We start from the raw sequence: 18,047 nt of genomic DNA, 5'->3' as shown, positions 1-18,047 counted from the left end.
ATTTGTGACAGTTATCAGCCATCTCCCCAGGCATTTTCATTGAAGAAAGAAGACTTGCATCGTTTTGAACAAAGACAGTCTCGATTTTCCGGAATAAAATCGCCAGTGAATAAAGCTTTATCTAGAAGCTGTTTTTCGAGGTAATATACAAAAGCCATGTGTAAAGTTTGTTGTTGTTTAACGACCCTTGAGAAAAATATACAATCTACTTTCTTCGATCGAGTATTTTCTTCGAATGTCTTGCCTTTATATTTGAACTTTTAAGCTTTTTGTAAATTTGAGTTCTTAAGAAAATTACACTTTCTGCACTGTGGAATACTATAGGTTTGGCTTTCTTGAGTTGAATAAAATTAGTCTCTAGTGGTTTGACTATTTATTCGTTTATAGTTTGTTAGAATAAGGAAATTCTTGAATTGTTTGTCGGGCTTGTGACACGTGCTGTGAATAAAAGTAAGCTTAACTCTTTCCTCTTTGAATAAAACTACCTTCGATTGATAAAATAAAAAATAAAACATTTTACATTGTCGTTGTTAGCATGAAGCATACGTTTGAATTTTAAAATCAAGATTATCAGATTTGTATAAGATACTCAAAAGTACAATTTTAAGGGATATAGCATAGTATGAAGGCTATACTTTGTGTAGGTGTGTCCTTTTTTAAATTTTCTTCATTTAATTTCGACTTATTCCCACATAATTCAAAGCCTACAAACACTTTGCTTGTTAAAACAACTTTTATCTTTTTCTATCCATTCATTAATACGGCATATTTTGATTTTTCCTATGGCAAAAATTACAAAAATGCCAAACTAGGTCCCAGAGAAATGTCCAAACTTTCTATTGTTCATCAGTATGGATGCAGAAAATATTTAATAAGCGAACGGCTGCTGTTTTTGTTGCCGAGAAAATCGAGGAAAATCGCCGTCGAGAGGAAATTTTTCAAACAAACGCTAAAGACAGATGCATAATGAGCACGGCGCGCAAAGCATGCTAGTGAAACATCCTCCTTTGGTCCAATTGGAGCCACCATACACATCACGTGCATGAACCTTTATACCCGATAAAGTCCTCTTCATTAGTATTCAAGTGATTTTATATAAAGACACATGTGTCTTTATATAAAGACCACTCGAATACTATGAGGATGACTTCATCAGGGATGAAGTATGCATCCAAGTTTAGATGAAGATATGGAGCTTCATCAAGGTCATAGTCAACCCTAATGATCTTTGACTAACGTGCCTGTCTTTGCCTTGGCACGCAATACCCAACGTGTGGGAGCTTCTATTGAATCTAGTTGCGCATGCCCGTGACGTCAAATCTCCATCGAAGTATAAAAATCCATGTTCGTGACGTGTATGGTGACTCCAGTTGAACCAAAATCTTATAAATTGTTCATGAGTGTTTTAAGCAGTTCAAAAAACTCGTAGATCGTGTTTTATCAGGTATAAAAGCACTCGGCTACGCCTCGTGCTTTCATACCTGATAAAACACTCCTACTCGTTTTTTAAACACTACATAGACCGTTCGCATTTATAATGAGCAACATTTGATAGAAAACCTTCTCAATTGATAAATAAAATACTTAATTACCTCGAACGTCGGCAGTAAGCCTATACATCCCTCGGGCCTGCGGCCCTCGGGATGTATATGGCTTATTGCCTCCGTTCTCGGTAATTAACTCTAACTTATACATTCGCCTTTGCAACAGCTCTTGTCAGTGCTGAAACAAAATTAGCACTATCGAAAATTCCTTTCCAATAAACCATATAGCCCAAATTTCGAAAAGGTGGTCTTTAGAAGTATTAATTATAATTCAGCTATGCGAACATCATAAATTTTCTTATTTTATAAGCAGTAATTCCCATTCTGGCCTTCTCCACAGATCGAGGAAAAGGCGACTTTCAAAAACGGTTGCCGGTTCAACTCGTGGCAAGGCTAATTTGTTTAGGACTTACCAGTATATGAAATTTAAATGAACTGCTGAAATTATATGGCGATGAATAATTGTTTTATTTAAGCCTATATATTGTGTTGTTGTTGGGAAGGGTGAATATAGGTTTGAGGTGGCCCTAAAAAACGCACGGACCGCGACTTCCAGTTAAAATTTAATGGATTCGCGGGTCCTATAGACATAGCGGGTCACTGATTAAGAAAACCATTCTTACACGGATTGCGGATTTTGGGTCGTTTTCTGAATACGGATTTGAGTTGAAATTAATTGCGGATCGGCGCAGATTTGGGCTTAAACTTGCGCGGATCGGCGGATTTATTTACTCTTGTGATAACTGTCCCTTTACACTGTCAATGCGATGATTAATCACTAATATAGGAGTACGAAATTTAAACATAATTATATAAACCGTGTCAGTTATCAACCGCCAGAAACTTACTACTCCAGCAGTCAATTTCATTTCTGTTGGAATCGAACCAACTCCCTTTTACAAGGAAAGCCATCAGTGAAATGTTCATTTAGACTGCCAAAGTGATAAGTAAGACGTTCATCATTTGAAATTGTTTTTTTAATCTCGTAATTCGTGTACATTTAATAAAACTAAATATGCTTTACAATCTGTTATATACTAAAACCGTAAAAGACACAAAACTACTCAATAGTTCACGCATACTTCAGTTTTTAAATGTCAGACTCACAAAATTACCGTACATAGTATCATCTCTGATATTCACAATTTCCTTACACATTGGAACAAACTCGTCTATATTATCTAATGTCCCTAGAACTGTGGCTGCACCACATGGGTTATGACTATGAGTATCTATCAGAATTACAAACTTTCTTTTCATCCCAACAAAAAGAACACTCAGATTGTTAATGACAAGAACGGCATAACTATTTTCATCATCTCCTGAACTTAAACAAAGTTGGCTGATATTACTCTTCAGTGTTGAGGGTTGGTGAGTGTCGACAACTCTTACAGGCAAGGGTTGGGAAACGTTAACATCAATAATATCATTAACAACCACTGCTGCTTCAGCGACTGATAAGTAGCGATGAGGCAAGCTGCTGCGTGAGAGGTCATACAAATTGTTCCCCTGTCTAATGGAATATATCATCATGTTTGACCATTCTAGTGGAAGTATATTAGTGAATTGAAGGTGAATTTGAGACGACTTTAGCAAATCTGCAAGTATTAGGGCAATAACTGTACAAGCGTTGCTGCCATTTCTACCATCTAATGTTGAATGGCTGATATCGTCTGAAAAAACCCATACCCACACAGTATCTGTAGATAGGTTTGATTGTAAAGGCACGCTCAATTTTTCATTTGGTAACAGCACGGGCGTGGATGTGTCAAACATATCATCTTCTGCATCAGAACTCGCTTCATCGTCTTCTTCAAGGAGATCATCGTCATCAATCGGATACCAATCATTTGGTAGCTTATCCAATTCTATATTTTTTATAGTAGAAAACTTCTCCATAGCTTTCTTCGCCTGATGTTTGCTAAAGTATAACCCTTTGTTAAGTAAGGCTATCTGGCCGGAAAGAACAGGAACACTTATATTTGACAATGTATATCTACACGTAGGTTGCTGAAACAAACGTTTTAACACACGGTTAGTAAACAACACAGCACACATATGTATAATGTAAGATATGCGTGCAAGCATTTTTGCTTCATAAATTCGAGTTCTCTCACAAGCTTTTCTTTTCACTAGGACAATTCCCGGAAGAGCACAGAGAATTGAAATGTGAACGTCGAGGAGTTTTCACCTTATTTCCTTGTACTTTCGTATCTGTACCATCGAGTTTGCGGTTCTCCAGTTCCGCTGCATACATTAACAAAAAAATCTCTATTGTGCTGCAAATGATCCACAGACAATGAAAACAATCTTATTAAATGTAATCGATACAAATAATAGTAATACGATAAGAATGAAAGTCTACCTACCTCGTAGTTGTGCTATTTCTTTCATTACTTGTGGGACCTTATTGTCTGTATAGAAGGAAAGAAAATTTCTCATTTCCAACAGTAAAAGCTGTATTTCTTCATCCCATCTCTGACTGCGTTCTGAAAGATTCACTAATCGAGCTTTCACTCTAATAGGTGTCTCTACAAAATAAAATACATGTGTGTATACAAGATAAATTGAAACAACAGCTGATTAAATGCATAAGAGTAAAAATTACCACCCAAGGATGAGTCCCATGTAAAATTTCCCTTTTCCACATCTTCCAAAGCCACTTGACTGCCAATGTTCTTCTCGTCGACCAATGTGTTGTATTCGTCTACAAGACTTTTAAGTTTGCTTTTATGGTTAAGCATGTTCTTGCGTAAACGGGTGCGTTGTTTGGTTGCTTAAAATAATCAATAATAAGGTAAATCAACCGAACAATCAAACCATCAACCAAAACAAAGCAACCATTCGTGTTTATTGTGGAAATAAAACACAAACCTTCCTCGGTATTGACGTAATCTAGCCTGTGTATGTAAAGAAAGTAAGAAGTTGGCATAACAGATTTCAGTGTTCATTTACCTGCAAGTTTCCCAATCGACATCGTCGTTTGTACAATGGAGAAATTTGCCATTTCTATTTGTCTTTCGAACGATGCCAACTCTTTTCTTTCACTATAGTTATGGATCATTTGCGATTCTGTTGGTGTATAATTGAAAATACAATGTGAAAAAATGTACAACAGTTTAAAATCAGAGATTTGGCATGGTATGTGTGAAATGTCATACCTTTAACATTCTGAATGACTTCATTTTTCCAAGTGTCTATTTGTGTCTTTTGCACGTCAACCTCTTGGAGAGCCTTGTGCAGAGCATTTGATGACTCTGATTTCATTTTGACAGCCTACAGAGTTAAGCAAACATTACTGGTGGCCATTATCAGAAAATGTACGTTAATGTAATTGCAGGTATAGTGAATTTACACGTTCAGAATATTTAACGATTTTCAACATAATGATTGTATTACATACTCGCACATATCGTTGGTATAAGCTATCGACCATTTTAAAGATTTTTCAAAGCATGTTCTGTGAGAAGCTCATCACGACCTTGATAAAGAAAACCATCAATGGCCTATATATAATAATAATAATAATAATAATAATAATAATAATAATAATTTAATCATTTATTGTACGCGCATTCCATACAATGATCATGCGCGCATTACAATAATAATATAATATATATATAACTATATGTAGTGTTTAAAAAACGAGGCGTAGCCGAGTGCTTTTATACCTGATAAAACACGATCTACGAGTTTTTTGAACTGCTTAAAACACTCATGAACAATTTATAAGATTTTGGTTCAACTGGAGTCACCATACACGTCACGAACATGGATTTTTATACTTCGATGGAGATTGACGTCACGGGCATGCGCAACTAGATTCAATATAAGCTCCCACACGTTGGGTATTGCGTGCCAAGGCAAAGACAGGCACGTTAGTCAAAGATCATTAGGGTTGACTATGACCTTGATGAAGCTCTATACAGTCAATTCAAAAAACGTTGTCGTCGACGGCTCAAGCCAACGAGACTGGACCGAAAGGAATATGGGTAAAAATCATTGAAGCGGTTAAATATTCATTCTGAATTGATTGTTCCCGCTAGAAATAAGATAATAATGGCGAGAAACAATCCATCGAATTCTTGTGTATGGGTTTAGGGAAAGAAAAACAAAGTAACGGTTTTTTACCGCAAAAAAGAAAGTAGTTATGATTCAGTTCACAATTTCGAAAAAATGAAGGCATTAAAAAAACGTCTCCTTCAACATTTCCCGCTCGCCTACGAAGGTTGGTGCTGTAAACCAGGCATAACTAGTCAGATAAAATTATGGAATCAACTCGGCTTCAATGATTACTACCCAGAGTTCCTTTGGGTCCAGTCGCGTAGGCTTGAGTTGGTCGACGACAACATTTTTTGAATTGACTGTATCTTCATCTAAACTTGGATGCATACTTCATCCCTGATGAAGTCATCCTCATAGTATTCGAGTAGTCTTTATATAAAGATCACATGTGTCTTTATATAAAATCACTTGAATACTGATGAAGAGGACTTTATCGGGTATAAAGGTTCATGCACGTGACGTGTATGGTGGCTCCAATTGGACCATAAGCTTATGAATTATTCATGAGTGTTTTAAAACTATTTACAAATAAGATGAATAAATATATTGATGAATACTAAAAACTAAAAAAAACTATCAAAATGCTAATTTAAAAAGGTGGGTTTTAAGATGGCGCTTAAACAAACTAACATCTTTAATGGCGCGAAGGTCTGCGGGAAGTGCGTTCCAGAGAACGGGTGCCGCCACAGCAAATGACCTGTCCCCCAATGTTTTCCTGGTCTTGCGATTAAATGGGGCAAGTAATAAACCTTTACTAGATCTTAGTTATAACTCTCCTTATCCTTTATGTTGATAAGCTCAGATATGTAATCAGGTGTGATACCATTAATAGCTTTGAAAACAAATAGCAAGATCTTGAATTGCGTACGTTCTTTCACTGGTAGCCAGTGTAGAACAACTAATAGTGGTGTAATGTGACAATAACGCGGTGCGCAACAAATAAGTCTCGCGGCAGCGTTAAAAACGCGCTGTATTTTATTAAGCTGGCACGCTGGAATACCATACAATAGGCCGTTGCAGTAATCAAGACGTGATGTTATAAAAGCATGAATAAGCGTAATAGCATCATCTTTGCTTAAGAACTTGCGTATTCGACTTATATTATGTAGATGGTAGAAAGCTGCGCCGCAGGTCTTGTTTATATGAGCAGACATACTTAGTGTTGAATCATACCACGCGCCTAAGTTTCTTACGCACGATTTAGAATTGACTACTTCATTATCTACAGTAATACGGTCGATGTTAACTTTTGAAAGTTGCTGTTTAGTTCCAATTAATAGAAACTCTGTCTTATCCGGGAATTAACATATTTGCGAATTTTGCACTTTTCTTTAACAGTACTAATAAAAAAAGTTCGCAATTTTCTTGATACCGTATTAAATCAATTTAAAATTATATCATATACTTGTAAAAAAAAGTTCGCAATTTTATCAACTTTCATAGTTTGCGAATTCTGATACTATATCATATTATATACTAGTAAAAAAAAATTCGCAATTTTATCAACTTTCATAATTTGCGAATTCTGATGATGTATCATATTATATACTAGTAAAAAAATTTCGCAATTTTATCAACTTTCATAATTTGCGAATTCTGATGCCGTATCATATCATTTCCCTGCTTTTTGGTGGCGTCTATCCTTGTGCTGCACTATGAGATGTATGAGTGTCAAATCTTCAAACATAAAAGGAAATGGATATCAGTTTGTCATGTCTTAGTTCTAACACCTATGCAAATTACGATTTTCTGCGGAAATTACTCATTGGTCGCCCGGTGGGGGGGGGGGGGGGGGTGGGGTACCGTATGTGCCGCCGCATAGGGTATGGTTTTTCGGCTTTTGTGTCTGGGATAGGGTATCATTTTTGTCTGAGATAGGGTTACGATTTGGTCGTTTTTGTCTGGCGAATAGGATTGTAAAACCATATTTTCGACTTTCAGTCTGGGATAGGGTGTTTAATTCTTAGTTTTAGTCTGGGGTAGGGTATGTAAAATCAAATTTTTAGGTCTGGGATAGGGTCAGGGTTTTGAGGTCCAGGCGGCACACCCCTACCCAAATTGGGGTGGTAGTCCCCCCCCAGGATTGGTCGAAGCCAATCATAAATATATCTCAAGCATCGGTTTTTTTTTGGACAAATGCTTTGCTGTCATATACTAGTATATAATATGATACGGCATCAGAGTTCGCAAACTATGAAAGTTGATAAAATTGCGAACTATTTTTTACTAGTATATAATAAGAGACGGTATCAGAATTCGCAAATTATGAAAGTTGATAAATTTGCGAACTTTTTTTTACTAGTAATAAGAGACGGTATCAGAATTCGCAAATTATGAAAGTTGATAAATTTGCGAACTTTTTTTTACTAGTATATAATAAGAGACGGTATCAGAATTCGCAAATTATGAAAGTTGATAAAATTGCGAATTTTTTTTACTAGTATATAATAAGAGACTGTATCAGAATTCGCAAATTATGAAAGTTGATAAAATTGCGAACTTTTTTTTACTAGTATATAATGTAATTTTAAAATAATTCAATACGGTATCAAGAAAATTGCGAACTTTTTTTTATTAGTACTGTTAAAGAAAATAGCTTAACTCGCAAATATGTAAGTTCCGTGTCTTTATCAATTAAGAGGAAATTTTTTTCAATAATGAGCAATAATGGCAAAAACTAGACTTTCGTATGAGTTTTGATCCCAATTTTCGTTTTGGGTTAACACTCAAGACCTTTTTAAACAGTTACAAACTGATGTACTATGATAAAATGCCTGTTTGAAGCGGTATTTTCAATTGTACAAAGATGAATTGTTGCATTTGCCAAAACCTCATTTTCGAATAAAATTTTTGCTTTGGGTTAACACTTTTGATTCCACTTTCATTGGTCATCTCCACTTCCAAACAAGTTTTGAAGTTTAAAAACTTTCTGAATAACGAGATTTTAGCCTCGTACAACAGCCTTTCTTCAAGAAATGGGTAGCATGGGTGGCGTTCGCGGCTAACGCGTCGTCTTTCACCGCTGTGAGTCCAACGGGTCGGGTCGCTGGTTCGAGCCCTGCGGTCGCCACATGTGAATTGAGTTTGTTTGATGTGTTGTTCTCTCCTATGCTACGAGGGTTTTCTCCGGGTTCTCCGGTTTCCTCCCTCCATAAAAATCAACATGTGAGTTGAGCGTTGTGTGCATAGAATATTAAATGTAGTGGTAGTGCATGTGAGTGAAAAGTGTCCCCAATTAGTGCGAAAGCGCTAGAACGACTAGACACTTAAATAAAAGTGATTTATTAATTTTTTTTTTAAAAGTAGTTTTTGGCGCTCACTGCTTGAATACCGCGAAAAGAATTCTTTCTTAAATTATTGGCTTCTGATTAGATAAGATAAGATAATATTTATTTTATACTTAATTCGCAATTGAAAAATTTAAGTTTTGACAAACCAGGCTGTTTTCGGATTTTTCTTCCAATGTGATGATAAATACGACAATCTCATATCTCAAGGTCCAATAAAAAGAGCATAAAGTAAACTAAGAATACTCAATATATGCTGCTGATTACAAGGGATTATGAAGTAATCGAAAATCCAAAATGGCTTCCTCTACAACAACGTGCGTGGATTCTTCCAGTGACGTCACTTGGCGAATACAATGGATTCCATGGTTACGGGAATTACCCAAAACGATTGGCTGAGAAGCGTTATCCGAAAAATTGCTCAGGAGTTGATTTTGCTGCGTACTTCATTTGGTGTTTCTTGAGGGTACTGGAGAGTGTTTTCAGTGTTGAGGATATACTAGATGTTGACAGTGTTGATTGTATATATGTTGACGGTGTTGAGGATGTAGATGTTGACGGTGTTGGGCGTGAAGATGATGATGGTGTTGAAGCAGAAAATACTGATGACACGTGGCTCGTGAAGCGTGTTGGTGGTATGGTTGCGGAGGATGATGATGGATCTGATGATGGATCTGTGCCATGCATGTAAAGCCTTCTTTAGGATTGACCTCATGCGGTTCATTAGACGGTCTTGTGCGGATCAAAGCTATCCTGATGATTTTGTTTTGTTAACTCCGGTAAGACCTGTTCAGATGCGAATCCTAAACAGACCGAGAAAACGAGCTAGAAAATTCAACAGATACCTAGCAAGGAGAAGAACCTATATTGAACACGTGTTTAAGGACATAAAGTCTTACAAGGCAATAGGGAGTAGTTGGAGACACCCCAGATGGTTAATGCCTGTCTGCATTGAATTGGTTGCCTTCTTGGCAGAGAGACGCGTAAGACTTTTTGAGAACATTTAAGATCCATCATTTTAAAACTGTATCGCTATCAGAAAGAGTGGGCCGGTGACTAGATACAGTGTCTGGCCCAGTATCCTGCCGGCACCAGTATCCTGCCAAAAAATTCAATTCAACTTAAAATATCTCGTCGGCTTTATTTTCCTACCTCATACGAAGCTATTCGATGGTTAGCCTAACACTTCCGGTTTCCAAAGACAGTTTTGGCGGGCTTTTTGGTCAACGCATTCGGGAACAAGGAGAAGAGAAGAACAGGTAGGTAAACTTTCTCATGCCTAAAATTAGGCTTTTTACTGCGCAGTGAAACTACCAATGATTATACTCAAAACATGCGAAATGCGACTGGGATCGCTATGATCTTTCATATGATGAAAGAATGATGATAAAAACATTCATAAACTGAGCCAAAGGTCCATTAAATAAGTTTTCGTTTGAATGCAAGGACAAAGTTTAGGCTTGGGGGACCCTTTTTCCTGCTAGTTTATCGTTCGACTTCTTCTTTGTCATATAAATTGAATAAAAATCTGTGTTCATTTGCCTAGGAGGTTCTTAAAGCTATGTACTGATATTGATAAAGCAGTAGAAGGGCTGTTGCTTTGGCTGTTTTAGTTCTTCAATTCAACAACCGACGAGCAGGAGATGAATAAGTTAAAACACGCTTATGGTCCAACTGGAGTCACCATACACGTCACGTGCATGAACCTTTATACCCGTTAAAGTCCTCTTCATTGGTATTCAAGACACATGTGATCTTTATATAAAGATCACTCGAATACTATGAGGATGACGTCATCAGGGATGAAGTATACATCCAAGTTTACATGAAGACATAGAGCTTCGCCAAGGTCATAGTCAAACCTAATGATCTTTGACTAACGTGCCTGTCTTTGCCTTGGCACGCAATATCCAACGTGTGGGAGCTTCTATTGAATCTGGTTGCGCATGCCCGTGACGTCAAATCTCTATCGAAGTATAAAAATCCATGTTCGTGACGTGTATGGTGGCTCCAGTTGAACCAAAATCTTATAAATTGTTCATGAGTGTTTTAAGCAGTTCAAAAAACTCGTAGATCATGTTTTATCAGGTATAAAAGCACTCAGCTACGCCTCGTGCTTTTATACCTGATAAAACACTCCTACTCGTTTTTTAAACACTACATAGAAACACAATAAGCTAGGTGCTTGATAAGTCAAATGTCATTCTCATCGTTTTGTAAATGAACTCAACAGCAAAATATATTATTAATAAGTTTCGACGTTTATGCGTTAATAAGCTTTATATTTCATAAACAGGCTCTTTTGGGGCTTATTGATTAACAAAATACCAAAATTTGGGGAAATTTAAGGAATGCGTATTTGAGATACAACGCCCTGAACGTTGGGAGAGATGATATTTTGATCAGCACAAGTAGAATTGCACAAGTAGAATTGTGAAAAGTTTCAAGCACAAGAGACACGAATGAAACACTAAACGTTTTTGAGCATGAATGAGAGATAAAGAAAGAAATTGCGAAAGTAGCAGCCTCTTCGCTTTTCTGCTCTGTCTAGGAATGATGCTTTTAAAAGTTTTTAAATAAAACGAAATTAAATAATGAACATAAATTTTGCGTCAGTAAACTGGTTAAGTTTCTTTAAGAAACGTTGACTAAGGTGTTCGTAGTCTGTACAATAGTGAAGTTTAATGAACACTTTCTTCCTTTCATCAAAAAGATAGTCTGGAATTATCTTTTCTTCCTCGCCTTGTTTCTGTAGAAATAAATGCGGAAGAATGTCGACCATAGGGAACTTTATACGATAACAAAGGCGCGCGCAAAAAATGTTCGAGTGCCTTTTTTATCGATTTTTTTAACTCGTGGATACGCGAAGCGTAGAAACGAGTTATTGTGAGGAATCTGAATATTCAAATATGTCACTCGCTCACTCACTCACTCACTAAGATGTTACGATAGCAGATCGATATTTAAACAATGGCCAATCGTCTTACATCATGTGATTACGAACGTTACACGACACTGACAAGTACGAAACTCTTATACAATATAGACTACATTGGTTATTTATATAAGGAAATGAAATGCTGATGAAACATGTTGGACTGAGCACTGTCGACCCACTGAGTATGCGCACACTCGCACACAGTTTTCTCTTCGAAATATTTATATTTTAAGAATCAAGGAAAGATGCAAAGTTGATGTAAAAATATAAAATTAACCCTGAACTAAAATTTTAATGAGTTAAACCTTTTTTTGTTGATGTATTGAAGTGAACAGGAACGCTTATTTACAATCGTCAAGATATTTAGATTTTTTTCATAAGACTCGTGGGTCGACCTGGATGCATCGAAAAAAGCACTTTTCATTAGAATTCAAAACGAGATTCAGATTTTAAGCTTTGGAGGAATTTCTTCTCGATAGAGAAAGGTCAAAGTCACGGCGGTAATCAGCAAAAAATCTTATAAACTCGATCGAGCGACGTTTAATAAAAACTTCTTAAGTATTAAATCAATGAGTAGTTAGTAGAAAAATTAGGAAAAGACGAAATTTGGAACATTCCGATGGAGTCTTGAAGAACATTCAGGCAGTTTTGTCATCCAAATAAGCCGTTCGGAATATTAAAAAAAGTAGATTGGTCGCCGAAGCAATGTTCTTGTATGTTAATCCAAGTAAGGTTAGCACGTACCACCTACATCTGGTGGCCCGCATCTCCTGGCCCCACACGCATCTGGTGGCCCCTTGGCCATAACGCCTTAACGAAGCATGTTATGGTAATGAAACTTGGTAGCTTTGGTGAGACTTGTGTTGTCAATCATCAGACCACGTGATATGTGACGTCATACACCCAACATCGTTGGGGTGACTGACAGGGCACGTGACTCCATCCCTGCCAAGTTGCGTAATCACAGCGTATTGCCGCGAAGAAACTGGGACAGGGGCCACCAGAGGTGGGGCCATCAGACGTTTGGCACGATGGGGTAACCACAGGTGCGTAAAAATACGACATAGGAAATGTTCAATTTCTGTCTTTTGTCTTCGTAAGTGGTGTTGTGGACGGTTTATCGTCATGGTTTAGCTAGAAAACGCTACTATAGGTCACGTCACCTGTGACGTCACGTTGCCGGGGGGGTTGGATGCCATCGGCGTTGGCATAGAAAGACCTTGGTAGTGCAATTACGTCAAACAAAAGGTTTATTTCAAAAACTAGCGATAATGTTATCTTAGCAAGTCACGTAATATGTGACGTCATACACCCAAAATCCTTGGGGTGATTGACAGGGCACGTGACTCCATCCCTGCCAAGTTGCGTAATCACAGCTTGTATTGCGCGCGGAGAAACTGGGACAGGGGCTACCAGAGGTGTGGGGCCACCAGACGTTGTTGGAACGTGTCAACCCCTTCTCCCATTTTCACCCCTCTTGAGCGTCTCTTGCTTGGGTTTCGGTCGAACTCTTCTGTAGCCGTTTTCTCAAAGAAAATAAAATAAAATTTTCGAAAACCAACCACCCGCATGGATTCATATCTAATAATGGCCTATCTAACTTCGAAAGAAGAGCGAATTTGATTTTTTGATCCTTGCCACGAATTCTTCTTGCTCGAATAACAATCAAACATTGCCCCTTAATCTGCCTTATGACAGCCAACGGGCATTATATTGGTTTCAAGCCGTTTCAAGACGAATTTTTTCTTTGAATTTTGCCCTTTATGATAAATGGATAATCGGATGGTTTTCAAAGTTTTGAAGTTGCCCGAGTCGCTTTGCTTCGCGACCACATACTGATAGATAGTTTTGGATAGCCATGCATGGATACTGGTGGATACCTATATTTATGACAGGGATAGACATGGATACTCGTGGAGACTAATGTTAAACAGTTTACAACAATGGATACTGACTGTTACACATGATCTAAAGAAGGTGATATATGGCATACTAATATGGAGTATTTTTATTATTCATGAGTTTCCGCGGTATAAACTGGAGGTGAGAGGCTGCTAAGCAGTGACGTCACTGTTGTAAATCAGTTGGTGGATAGTTCTTGGTAGAGGAATGTATTTTTGGATTTTACTGTTTCTAGTCTAAATAATTCACATTTACGTCCATTGGACCCTCATTGGAAGTGTTAGTTAATAGATCTTTATATCGATGAAATGTAAATCGGCGTGGATAAGAATTACGCAACGAATTTTGTACCTTGATGCAGACTTTCTGTCTGTTAGCCTAAAAGTTGTATCAGATTCTCTTTATTTGCAAAATTATGAATGTGTAGACAATTGTTCGTCTTAATCGAACTCGAACGAAGCAGGAATATAACACTGGGAGTCTTAAGTATCTCAAGAAAGTTTTTTTCTACTGGAGCCCATATACTGAGAGCGTAAGTGGTAAAAGTGCAGATCACCTTGACTCCCTTGAGGGCGAAGTGATTCCTGGCGACTGGTCTGCGACATGAGTTCGTCGACCACTGACTCCTCGCTTCAAGTCACCTCATCCAAAACAGGTACCGTATTTTAACCATACTTTGCGCCAACAAAGCTTTGCTCTAAGCAAGAGATAAGGATCGCTATCGCTTCAGTCTAAGTTTAACTGAGATTTAGAGATATAAGCTAAAATTTGGCCTATATTCATGTCTTAAAGACTTATAAAAAATGTAGGATCACTACTTTTATGTTTTGTATCACATTCGTATTCTTTCAAGTTTGATTGGTTTTATAGAAAAACTTAAGTTTTAACTGAAAATAGTAATTTTAGTAAAATAGTTTACATGAAAAGTGCTATCAAAATGTAATAGTTAAGGTGCCAAGTTGGCTTTAAGTTATGTTTTATTCTATCATGAATGCGACCAACCGAAAATTTGCCTCTTATAAGTTTTATTCTCAATGCAATTTTAATCCAATCCGTGAGGTTCTTAGAGACACTTCATTCAGTACCATAAGTTGTTTGGTTCCAAAATATTTATTGTAATGTTAGCGATGCAAGTTATGTGTAAAGTCTCAAGCTTTAATATATTAACCTGTACAGATTCGAAGCCAATAAGTTATACCAGTTGTTCTATCATGGTGTCAAAATCATTCTTTTGTAATGTGACTGGAAAACAGATATCCAATTTCTTTCTCTTTTTAAAACAGATGATGGACCACGAAGAAAATTGCGTTTTACAATTATACATAGCTAATATAAGGTTATGGTTATGAGTTCACCAACGAGAGAATAACCCACATTTGATTTTTAGCAAGAGAAAGAAATAGGCTTATGGAAATATTTCAGTTGAAGTAGCATGAGCAGGAAAAGTGTCTCTTAGCCGTTGCCGTTACTGTCATTCGGCTTTTTATCAAAGAAAAACAGCCTTACGTACAAAAAAAAGAGAGATTTTTTTACGTTTTATTATATCTCATTATTTAATATTTGAATGAGTCTGTTAACGCCTTAACTGTCTCATCGATCTACTCTCATCTTCACATTGTGTGTATAAACTTAATACTTAAACTTATTTGGTACGTTTATCTCAAAAAGTTTATTACTTGTTTTCTTCTCACAGAGGCATGTTGTATGGCATTCACACCTCAAAGCTGCCCTACAAAGGTAAGCTTAGCAACTAATAATTATATGGCATTTCCTTTTGAACTTTGCATTTGTTGCAAGTATGCCAATGGGGCACATGGAGCTTTAGGAATTTACAATCCCTGTTCCTAAAAGATCATCATTTGGTGGTGCAACTTATTGAACCTTGTTTAAATCTTGTAGGTTCAAGTTTTTGCCCATTGTTTTCCAATCTATAAAAACTGAAAATATGATTTTCTTTGTTGCTGGTCTTTAGTTGATGATAAATGCGTAAGCTCTAAAGGACCTTTGATTTATTTACACAACTCTCTTTGCATTGGACTAATTATCATAAATGTGGTTAGGACATATTTAATATTCACAGAAATGCTTGATGTTTCCTTTTTTTGACAAATTTCTATTTTTGTGTTAAAAGCAACAGCCTAAAACTTGCAAAATAAATTTGTCTTGGGTGCTCATGGTTATTGTTGTGTCTTACATTAAAGCTTGTTATATTTGTAAATACAAATAGCATGCCATTCCATGCTTCTAAATTTGCTTTTTAATGTTGGACACTGGCCATATTAGATTAAAAGGATCAATTAAAACATGGTTATTAGCAGTATTAAGTAGTGTCAGAACAATAAGGAGAGATGATGAACATTTTTTTGTGAATTTAACAAGATTATGGTTTAAAGTACTGTAGTGTTGGTGTGTTGACTTGAAAGTTATTAAATTGTTTAAAATTTATATAGCTTTTTGATCTACAGTTTATGAGAATTTTTCCGACCCACTTTTGGATTTTATACTGCATTATTTTTGTTTTGTTTAGAGTTGCCAGAAGTTACCTCCTCAATAAAATTCTTTTTCACAACTATCGTGTGTTGAGTAGGTTAGAGCTTAACAATTTTGTAATTATTTCCTAACCTTAAAAAAGTAAAAAAGAATATTGAAGAATTGAGGTGAATATAAAGATCAATTACTTGATCAATATTTGATCTAGCAGTATTAATTAACCTTTAGAATGAATTTTAAATTAAAAAAGTTTATAATAAACTTAATAATAACATACATGAAAAATTTACTCACTTCTGATTTGCTTAAAGTGGTGTTGTTCAATCAAAATAGTGAAATTCAGTGCTGAAAAATGTACAACGAATGTGCAGAAAAGTGTAACACAGTGCAAATTATAAATGGAATTATCACTTTTGATTGGATAATAAACAATGAAAATGATTCTAGCCAATAAGATGGCAGATTATTGTGACAAAAAATGTGAAGAAAATTAGAAGCAAATCTTGGGGGAAAATGGCAGCTATTTTATCTTAGGTAAAAGTAAGCAAAGATTTTACGAATTTTACTATCAAACAACAAAAAAAAAACAGTTAAAAAAGAAAACAAGTGAAAGTACATCGTTATGGCTGAATATATGGAAAAAATAGTAAGAACAAAACAAACTATAACATAAATTTAGGGAAAATACAGCTAGTGAAACAGAAATTGCCCATTTTGTGCAGATTTCTTGGAGAAGAAAATGTAGTAGAGAAACTTTCAGTAATTATTGTGAGCTGTCAATCAAAAACCATGTCTTTACCGTCCAAATAGAGTATAGGTTTTCAGCCAATCAGAGTGTGCGTACTATAAGCTATATCATAAAAAATCAGTGTATTTTTCGCGACAAATTTGTTTCAAATGGTCGAACTGACCACACTCTCCAGGTGAACACACTACATGACCGTTGGTTCACTTAAGGTTTACATTAAATACAATTTTTAATTTAAACGACACTTAGTATAAGGTTACACATGTTTATGACAAATCTGTTATTACATACTTGACAATTCAAGTTACATTATTATAAAATGTGAGTAAATATTTGCGCTTGTGTCTACATGCAGAAACAAGTTCATTTCATTTGTTGAGGAAAGTGTTCTTAGGTTGGCAGATTATGATATATTTTTCATTTATATATAATTACAACGTTTGTTTTAATTACTATATGATTTTGCTTCATTAAGATTGACCATGTTAACTTGTACTCCATTCTACTTCCTTCTAAAGGGCCACTTGGACGAAAATCACTCCAAAATTAAAACTCTTTCGTTTGAGCTGGAACTTTGCTAAAATAATCTTGAATACACTAAGAACCACTCACTGAAATATCTTTCTGATATTCTAAAGGAAAGGGCCAAAATTTTATGATTTATTTTTATGTGCAATTATTTCTTTGAATCACAGAATTCGGCTCCAGAGGAATGGCACGAGTGGCACGGAATGGCTGAAAATATATAATGTTTCACTTCATTCCTTAACTACTATATGACCAAACAAAGTCTAGGCGCTGAAATTTTTCAGTTTCAATAATACTGACGATCATAATTCAAAAATTTCAATACATCTTGGCACACCAAGAATCACAACAAAGTGGACGCCTGGACGAGATTCTAGCGGCTCCATCGCGCAAAGTGACTGGAAGATTCTGGATTTATTTGAACCATTTTAAGAATAACAACTTTTCAAGGTATATTTACATACAAGGGCAAAGAGCAACCCCACAATTTGGGTTTGCGAGACATCTGACACAATGCTAGAAAAATCTACAAGCGGAGTGAC

At 36.2% G+C, this 18,047-nt stretch overlaps 2 protein-coding genes across 4 annotated transcripts in view; one reads left to right on the top strand and one right to left on the bottom strand.

The window, feature by feature from the left end:
• Positions 1–2,627: 2,627 nt before the first annotated feature.
• On the bottom strand, positions 2,628–3,443 carry LOC148906728 (uncharacterized). The gene has a single exon (XM_089038113.1). It carries the CDS (start codon positions 3,441–3,443, stop codon positions 2,628–2,630), a length of 816 nt encoding a protein of 271 aa, XP_088894239.1.
• Positions 3,444–13,917: 10,474 nt separating this feature from the next.
• The window catches only part of LOC116292176 (uncharacterized), a 116,196-nt gene continuing 112,066 nt past the window's right edge, over positions 13,918–18,047 (top strand). For all 3 annotated transcript variants that reach the window (XR_016121343.1, XM_031699441.2, XM_031699440.2), the window contains exons 1-2: positions 13,918–14,394; positions 15,433–15,476. Coding sequence is in view for 2 of the 3 variants with exons in the window: in XM_031699441.2 (XP_031555301.2) it covers positions 14,343–14,394; positions 15,433–15,476 (96 nt within the window). In the remaining variant the exon portion in view is untranslated. The remainder of the gene's footprint in view (positions 14,395–15,432; positions 15,477–18,047) is intronic.

This window comes from Actinia tenebrosa, unplaced genomic scaffold, assembly GCF_029948245.1.
Source record: "Actinia tenebrosa isolate PJP-AT-01 unplaced genomic scaffold, QUT_ActTen_1.0 PGA_scaffold5__44_contigs__length_20552954, whole genome shotgun sequence".
NCBI classification, from domain to species: domain Eukaryota; kingdom Metazoa; phylum Cnidaria; class Anthozoa; order Actiniaria; family Actiniidae; genus Actinia; species Actinia tenebrosa.
Note: the sequence above shows the minus strand (reverse complement) of the source record. Positions and strands in the feature narration are given on the sequence as shown.